This window comes from Hemicordylus capensis, chromosome 5 (assembly GCF_027244095.1).
Source record: "Hemicordylus capensis ecotype Gifberg chromosome 5, rHemCap1.1.pri, whole genome shotgun sequence".
NCBI classification, from domain to species: Eukaryota; Metazoa; Chordata; class Lepidosauria; order Squamata; family Cordylidae; genus Hemicordylus; species Hemicordylus capensis.
This window is the reverse complement of record NC_069661.1, coordinates 209719824-209729247: the sequence shown is the minus strand read 5'-3', so window position 1 is coordinate 209729247 and position 9424 is coordinate 209719824. Positions and strand designations below refer to the sequence as shown.

General features: G+C 43.6%; 1 protein-coding gene across 2 annotated transcripts in view; it reads left to right on the top strand.

Annotated features, from left to right (window-relative positions):
• Nucleotides 1-9424, top strand: part of NUP205 (nucleoporin 205) — an 85475-nt gene that overhangs the window by 291 nt on the left and 75760 nt on the right. For both annotated transcript variants that reach the window (XM_053252116.1, XM_053252115.1), the window contains exons 2-4: nucleotides 3208-3350; nucleotides 5568-5739; nucleotides 7309-7453. In XM_053252116.1, the coding sequence (XP_053108091.1) occupies nucleotides 3208-3350; nucleotides 5568-5739; nucleotides 7309-7453 (460 nt within the window). The remainder of the gene's footprint in view (nucleotides 1-3207; nucleotides 3351-5567; nucleotides 5740-7308; nucleotides 7454-9424) is intronic.

Below are 9424 nucleotides of genomic sequence, written 5' to 3'. Positions count from 1 at the left end.
GAGGAGCCCGAACGCGAGGCGTGAGTTGTAACAGGCGGTAGCGGTTCCGGTCTCCTTGGAGGATGAGGGGCCCCAAGCCCCTCGGAGCCGTCTGTTTTCTCTAGGGAAAGCGGTGGTCCGCTTTAGTGCCGCCTTCTCTGTTCTGATCTCCAGAAGGAGCTACTGTCAAGCGGCCTCTAACTTATTGCTGCTGACTTAGTCGCTCTCTTCTTTTTACAGTTGCACATGATGCGGTCTTTTATCCAACCCCCCCTCCCCCACGAAATACAACGTAAGATCTGTATTGTCGGAGGTCTCTCCAGTATACTTGGGACTGCCACAAAAATACACACGTGCACAGTTTTCAACAAATGCATCTTGTCATTTAGGTGCTCCAAAATAGCTACCACCTCCTGGTTCTTACTTCCTGGTGTGAATTCGAAGTTCTCCTCGTGGATAAGCATGCTGTGTGAATGGTTTGGGCTGGGGGTGTAGAATCCTGTTTAAGCATTCTTAAGATACTGTTAAGTATCCTGTTTAAGTGCAAGTAAGATCCAGGGATGTGCAGAACGTTCTGAGCTTGGAATGTTCCAGCTGGGAACATTCAGTCCAGCCCATCGCCGTGGAAGCGGGACACATGTGCCTTCTGCCCCAGCCTAGAGCCCATCCTCTCAATTAGTGGAGACGGGCTGTTGTACACTAAAGTGTACATCAGGGGCGACTACTATTAGGCAAGGGCAGGCGGCTGCCTGGGGGCCTCCATGCCTCGAAGGGCCCCCCAGAGGCAAGTCACATGACTATATTGTGAAGTGTGTGTGTGTATCAGCAAGGGGCCCATTTTAAAATTTTGTTTCTGGGCCCACTCCAGCCTTGTTACGCCCCTGGTGTACATAATTGCTGCTACACCACTATTGCCATTATTCCCAATGTTGGTGGCAGCACAGCAGTGATTACGCACACCTTAGTGGGCATGTAACAACCCCTGTCTCTGCTTGCTGCAAGGATGAGCTCTCAGCTGGGGAGAAGAAACATGCCCCTATTCCATAGGCAGCACACAACACAGTATTTTAGCCCCTGTATCCTGTGTCAGTGTGTAATTTTTTCTTGGTTAAAAAAAAAAAAGCTAGATATGTGTTTGATTTTTTCAAACACCATGTATATTGACATCAGTATGTTGAATAAAGGTTTAGATCAAACAAACTGGACCACCATTGTCCATTGAAGTCAATGGCCTAGTAAATGGAGTGTGTGGGGAAACCCAAAATACTGAAATAATTCTTAATCTTGTGGTTATACTTTAACTGAATTGTTTTACTACCTTGAATGAGAATGATCGATCTGAACATTTCAAATACTGAACCATACTTTGGATTGGGTCCCCTCCATTGGAACCCTGGGGGAATTGTTCGCTTTGCTTCCCACCCCTGCACCTAAAAAGGCCCTGCATGCAACTCTTCAGAAGTCTTTTATGGCTCACTTCTGGAACATCAGGTATTTCGGCTTGGGAGTTTCTGAACTAGTCTGTTTTGTTGCACTGAGAAAAGAATCCATGAAGTTATTGGTGACTTCTAGTACAGACCCTTCCATTAAAAGCCCCTCAGTCTTTCCTGGAATCCATATATCTGACCAAAGAACGTCTGCAATGTCTCTCATTGACTGTTTGTACCCTGAGGGTAACTACTACTAAGGATGTGCATGGAACTGGTTCAAAGGCCTTTTGGGACTCCGAACCGGTTTGAATACCAGTTGTTTGAAGGTGGGGGGGCATACCTTTAAGGGCAGGGGAGGGTGCCTTTACTCCTCCCGCCGCATTCCCCCCACTGGTGCTCCATTTAAAAAAATGCCCGTTAGGGCGGCAGCGTACTTTCTTGCCGCCCTGGTGTTCTCGGCTGGATGTACCCAGCACCCTCCCCCAGCCTTAAAGTTACCCCCCCCGTCTTCAAACCACCACCCGCTGGTTCTGTGCACATCCATAACTACTATTCATGCAGTACAATTCTGTGCATATCTCCTCAGAAGTAAGTCCCATTGAGCTCAATGAGACTTACTTCCTGGTCACTGTGTATTGGATTGCAGCCTTAGATTGCCAAGTGGCTGGGGAATCTGTGGTTAGAGATGAGCACAAACCTGTTTGGAGGCCCTTTTACAGGAGTTTGAACACTGGCTGGTTCGAAGGCAGGGGGTGTCTGCCTTTAAGGGTGGGGGCGGGTGCACTTATCCCTCCCTCAGCTTCCACCCCCCCAGCGCTTGGTTTTCTCAAAGTCGATCGGGGTGGCAGCGTACCTCCCTGCTGCCTCGTTGCCCCCTTTACCTGAAGTAACCGGAAGTACTCGATGTGCCTGCGTTTCTCTGTTTTCTCTGCTGAGTGTTTTCTCAGTGGCTGAGGCCAGACTGGTCTTTTCCTTGCTTTGATGTTCCTGTGGTGGGTAGAGGTTGTAATTGCTCAGTGGCCCTTGGTCTTTTGGCCCGTGTCAGAGGCCAGAGTTGGGTGGATAGATTTAAATCTATAAACAATTATGAGCATTATATAAAAATAAGCAGTGTGCCATATTTTGATTTAGACTGGTCTTTTCCCCCTTGGTGATTTAAATTATGTCCCATTGCATGAGAATTACACCTGCATGAGATGGAAGGTAAATTGTGTTTTTTATTGGTCGGTAGTGTCATAGATGCATGGAAGCAGTTGCAAAACTCCATTGGTTTGCTAGGCAGCATTAAATAGGAAGGAAGGGTTACCAAGATGGATCACTGGATGACACCTCTGGTTAGTTGATGCCAGTCCCTGGCCCTCAGTATCAAACTATAATAAAAGAGCATGAATGAATAGGTTGAATCTAGACCTTGCGTGAAGAGAAGGAAGCTCAAACAAGGGAACTTTCACACCCCTATCTTGCAACTTCCATGCTGCACTTTTGAAAAGCTTTCCCTGAGAGCTGAGTGATCTTCTGTAAAGAGATGGGATGGGGTGCTGAGGGCTGCAGGAATAGGAGCGTATTGCTGAAAATTGAATAGAGGCACTTTCATCAGGAGCTTGGTAGTGGTTGCTGCAGTCATAATCACTGTTATAAAGTTGTTGCTGTGTCTGTGGCTTCACAGCTGTTGTTGCTTTCCCTGCCCCATCGCAGGGAATTCCGTTGACTGGAATGTGTTTTTATAAAATGTGTGGTAAAGTAACCTTTTGAGATAGAAATCTCTGGTTGTGAAAATATTTTGTGTATTATTATTTAGCTGCCAGTTTGTGGGGTCCCTACAAAGACATTTGGCAGGCGGTCCAGAATGCTGTCTCGAAAAGGCAACCTGAAGCGATACATCTTCTTGACCAGATTTTAAAGAAACATAAACCTGACTTTATATCACTCTTCAGAAATCCGGTAAATATATATATATATACTTTTACTCTCTTGGAAAGTGGGTAGGAAAGAGCCAGGCCGGTACTCGTGATACATTTTGTTTTGTATGGCTGTAACTGTATTGGACTGTGCACAATGAGTTCATAATCATGAAATATAAAATGTTCCAATGCAATATTTGTTGTGAGCATAATTTTTCAGCAGAGGCTTCTATGTTTGAGTAACTGCATAACTGATTTCTGCTTTCTCACTTTTCAAACAGTAATGGAATTTCATATATGTTCCTTTTGTTATCCTAATCAAACCATGATTAACCATCCTAATCAAATTTGCTTGTTATAAGGTTTATTTAAAACAATAGGGTTTACTTCTGGTAAACATGTTCAGGATTAGTCTGTAACTGGTTTCTTGAACAGCTGGAACTAAACTGGTTAATCAAACTATTCTAAAATAAAACTTTGTTTTTAACTGATACATCTTTTCATAGAGGAAGGACAGAGACTTCCACTAGAGAGCACTTTCATATGCTTTCTTTTTAATGCTTCTAAGGTTGTAATGCAGTTTCTTAACTATGATAACACCAGGCAAGTAAGTTACGAATGCAGCAGATATTTATATACCACTTTTTAACAACAGTTCCCAAAGTGGTTTACATAGATATAAATAAAATGAGCCCTATCCCCAAAGGGCTCACAATCTTTTAAAAAGTAACATAAGATAGACACCAGCAACAGCCACTGGAGGGATGCTGTGCTGGGGATGGATAGGGCCACTTGCTCTCTTCCTGCACCCAAAAGTTGGTTGAGGGAAAGCTGCTTTGAGAACTTGGTCAGTTCATTGTCTAAGGCTGCAATCCTAAGGACAATTGCTGTGATGAAGTTAATCCATTAGATATAGTTCTAAGTGAGCCTCCAATGGTGTGATTCTTGAGTTGAATCCGAACATTAATTAATTAATTAATTAATTAATTAATATGCTGCCCATCCAAAAATGGCTCAGGGCGGTTCACAATAAAAAAAAAACACCATTTAAAATATTAACATAAAGCTCATTTAAAAGCTATAAAAACTATTTAAATATTATGGGTTAGTATGTTTTCCCATGGGTTGAACTTGGATGCTCTCACACGTTGAATTTGGAGGTTGCTATATACCAGCTGTTTGGCTGAAAGCCATCCACAGTCATAGAGAGGGTTTGAGGAAAGTCAAACACGTTGGGCTGGTTCAGACATACTCTGGCCACAGCACACAATCAGAATGGGGTTGCGCTGAGGGTATACCTGCTTATATCACAAGAGATGTCCCAAGGGTGTGTTGATGCATCACCCCGTGACATCAGGGCGGGCATGCACTCAGCATGACTCTGTCCACTCCTGAATGCATGACTAGAGGTGTGCACGGAACCGCACCTCCGTGGTCTGGCACCGGCGAGGGGGACTCTTTAAAAGCGGGGGAGGGTGTACCGTACTTACCTCTCCCGCCACTTTCCCCCCGCTGGCGCGCCTGTTTTGTAAAGTATTTGGGCCAGCAGGGTACCTCCCTGCTGCCCCTTCCCCCATTCCTCACCAAAAAGCTTCAGAAAGCCTGACTGTACATGCGCACATTGCGCGCACATGTCGTGTCTGTGCATTGCATGCGTGCACGCGACACGCAGACGTGATGTGCGATGTGTGCAAGCGCAGTCAGGCTTTCTGAAGCTTTTTGGCAAGGAATGGGGGAAGGGGCGGCAGGGAGGTACCCTGCCACCCCAAATGTTTTACAAAACAGGCATGCCGGCAGGGGGAAAGCGGTGGGAGGGGTAAGTACACCCTCCCAAGTCCTTAAAGGTCCACCCCCCCCCAGCACTGAACCGCCAAACTGGCTCCGTGGCCCTTAGAATGGCCTCCGGACTGGTCCGTGCACATCCCTATGCATGACCGTGTTAATCTGAATTGGCCCACTATTCATTTGGAAAGCAATGATTCTCATCAGAAGTAATATATTTGATTAAAGGAGTCAATTTATTTTGTAAATATTGAAATCTTCAATTATGACATACAATATCTCAAGGAGAATGCCTGCAGGTGTATATTGTCCTTTTCTGTATTACAAGATGTTTGTAGTAAATGAAACGTGTTCAGTGACAGTGAATGACACTGTGCAGACAGTTAAATGTGTTTTAACTGTATTTAATATGAAAATGTTTTTAATTCACTTCTGATAAGAAATATTGTCAATTTTTCTTTGAATAATTTTATAGCCGAAGAATGCCCAGCAGCATGAAAAGGTTCAGAAAGCAAATACAGAAGGAGTTGCTATCCAGGGTCAACAGGGAACCAGACTGTTACCAGAACAGCTCATTAGAGAGGCCTTCATTCTGAGTGATCTTTTTGATATTGGGGAACTTGCAGCTGTTGAACTCCTCTTGGCTGGTAATGTGATGATATCAGGCTGTCATATTTCTTTTATATTATGTTCTAGTTGCTCAGAAAATGAAATTCATATAAACCCCAAATGTTTAAACCTATGATGAGCTGACACACAGCTCTCATATGCTCAGAATTAAGCAGGATTCTGGCAAACATCATGTCCAGAAGGAATTGGTGCTTGAACTTGACAAATTGCTAACGCAAGGTGGCTTTATCTCCATTGCATGTGTGATAATTTACATAGAAAGCAGTATATAATTCCTTTTAAACTTTAAGAATTGCTGTTTTTAGTTGGAATGCTTACTCTGTTTGCTTTCTAGATACTAGAATAAGATGAAGATCTTATGGTTTGAGTAACGTTTTCAAAATGATGTTTTTATCTTAAATAGCACTATATTTTGAAAACATAACTGTAATGTTAATTGGTTTTTCTGTCAAGTGTTCATAATGGAGTATTGTGTACACTTCTACAAACATGTAACATTTGGTATTGGGTACAGAACTGAACATTTTGAGAATGCCAGCATACATTTTGTTAAAATGATTCTGCCCTTAATGGTTGCAGAGATAAAGATAGTGTTGTATTCTATCTAGCAACTTTTCATATTTTGTTAATTAGAAGCTTGTCCCTCTGGGGATCCTGTAGATAGAGTGTGTGGGGTGGAGTCAGAAAGAAAAGGGAGGGAAAGGAGAAGAATTGAGTTGTTTCTGAATAAAGCTTAGTTAAACAAACATGATTGCTTTGTGTTTATGAGGGAAGCAGCTAGCTTTGAAGATGGATAAAACAGATAGCTTTGAAAGTGTGCAGGAAATGCCTGTTGAAATCTCAGAAGGGAAGGTGTGCTGAGGAGGTGCTTCAGTGCTCAGCAAGAGGGATGTTCATACCCCTCATATAGCTCTTGCTTCTCCACCATGTGACTGAGAGAACTAAACAAATACAGCTACATTTGCATAATTGGTAAAGACCAAAAGATTTAATGCAGATTGTGTTCATAAAGGCACTTGGGCCTCACTCAACTCATCATGCTATCAAATTTGTCGTGCTGTTCCTATAGCAGATAGAAAGATGAAGTTTGGTATACATGTTGTTAAAGATACTTTGATGACTCAAAAAACCAAATTTTTTTTACATCTAATTTGTGATCTGAAGGGGAATTCAGAATGCAGGGAATCTCTCCCCCAACCCTTGCAAACCACCCCGCCCCCGCAAAAAATAATAATTGATTGGCTTGCCACGTCAGCCAAGAGTTTATTGTCCTTGCAGGAGTCAAGCTGAATTTACTAGTAGGTTATAAGGATGTAAAAAGCTATGGTATTGTAACCCGGTTATTTGTTCACGTAGCCCAGTGTTCTCTACTCTGCCTGGCAGCAGCTCTCTGTGGCCTCAGGTTGAGGTCTTTCCCAGCCTTGCTACTGAGATTTTTTTACTGACACAATCCATATACAAGCCACACATGCTCTTCACCTGAGCTATAATGCCTCCAGCCAAATGAGCCCATACTGCCTTCTTTAAAAAGACAGATATTTCTTTTCTGGAATTTCTCTTCTAACTGTTAACTTAATTTTATTAAGGTGAGCACCAACAACCTCGTTTTCCTGGCCTAACCAGGGGCTTAGTAGCTGTTCTCTTATATTGGGATGGCAAGCGCTGCATCGCAAATTCATTGCGAACACTCATTGAGTCTCGACGAGGCAAGACATGGACGCTGGACCTCAGGTCTGTCTTTTAAGTAACATCTTTTGGAAATCCCTAACAAAACAAGCTAAATGTTAAACCTGGATTGCTTAAAGTCTGAGTTATTACAGTAAACGGGGAAGGAGGAGGGTGTGCTGGGACAGTTTATTTCTCCTACTTGCTCAATATTTCTTTATTTCTTTAACATATTTATAAACTGCCCAAAACGCATGTGTCTAGGCGGTTTACAACAATAGGCATGGCCATGTCAGTCATTGCAGCCTTTTGATTTTTGGTGAGAGGAGACTCCACCTAGTTCTGGTCCTGCCTGCTCTGCAGAAATAGGAGGTTTTTTTGAGCTTCTCTTCTCCTCCATTCACACCGCATATCTTCTCCACATTTGATAGTCAAGGTAGGAAGTGAACTCTACTTTTTATTGGCCTTAATTCATTAATGGATAATTTATTTCAGATTTTCTGCAGCCACAGTTAATTGGTCTATGTTCAATTTTCTCCTTTCCACCTTGATTATTTAGCTATAAATATTTTAAAAATTGATATTGGCTGTACTGATTAATTCATTAATTGATATTTTATCAAGAAATCAATGTAATTGGTTTTTTGCCTTAATTACTTAGCCTTATAATTGATTTTCTGCCACATTTCCACTGGACAATATTTGATCTCTGATTCCTGCTTTAATTAATTGATTGGTGCTACAGACTTTAGTCAGTAGGGCTTGTATCCACGATCCTGCCTCAACAAGCATATTGTATCTGGCTCTATGGTAGCCCTCAAAGCACAGAAGTCTCTCCCGCCCCCCTGCCCACTGATTCCCCCCGGCCAGCACTTGAACACTGGTGGCAGCACTACAGTTGAACTGGGCATGGCAGCACCAGTTCAGAGCAAAGAGCAGGAGTAGAGGCATCCATCCCTGCATGCTTCTGGAACAACAGGGTCCCTCCAAGCATGGAGACCCCCACCTGCCTCAGTGCCAGTAGAAACACTGCAACGACCCACTAGGCATGACAGTGTCAATTCAGTGCCAACCTAGTTTGTAGTGCCACATTTGAATGATTTCAAGTGTGTTCCTGAAGAGGAGAATAAGGTCATTGCCACTGTTCCCTCTAAGGCGTGCTCACGTAGGCATGCTCACAAGTTTTTGGATGTCCGCTCAGTTCATTTTAGATCCCTCTCAGGTTGAATCAGGAAGGCCCCATTCTGAATGCAGGTGCACACACACACTGCCTTGATACTGCCGCCCAGAACAAAACTCATTCCACACAGAGATGAAAAACATTAGAGGGACCACTGGTCATTGCAAATTTTCAACTTGTTTAATCACCAAGGCAGTATGATTTCTGGTATATCCTGCAGGCAGCAGAATTCTTATTTTGCCTCTACCTGTAGTAAACAGTAAATCTTTGTATTCTGGATTTTGCTGCTGAGCTCAGAGGAGAAAGGTTGCCGGGGGGTGGGGGGGGGCTTGACACAGAATAGATCTTTCTCTCCCTTGTCTACCCCTTCTTCACAGGGATCAAGAAGTGTTGGCTCAGTTTTAGTATATGTGCTTCCAAAGCAAGCACAGTTCACAAGCCAGACAAAATATTTTACTCGTCAGATGGTCCCTCAAGTCCCCAGTTTTGAAACTGCTTGTCATGTAAGCTGGAGCCACAGGTTCGGCGCTGAACCGGTTCAGCGGCGTCGGTGGGGAGGGGCAGGCGGGATCTTTAAAAAGGAGGCGGGCAGGTTTGCTCTCTTCTGCCCCATGCAGCCTCTTTCTGCGGCGGTGCTCATCCCAAGAACCTGCGTGCAGCACCACACACACATAGCGTCCGCTCATGTGGACGAACCGGTTCGGTGCTGAACCTATGCACAGACCTCAGTTTGTGCACACCGCTAGTTGTATCACTTTAGGTGAGTGGTGGACGTAATTTTTGAATGCTTTCTCATTTAAAAAAAACCAGAAAACCCGCTCCATGCAAATAAAAGGCAAACGTATCAGTGGGAAAGC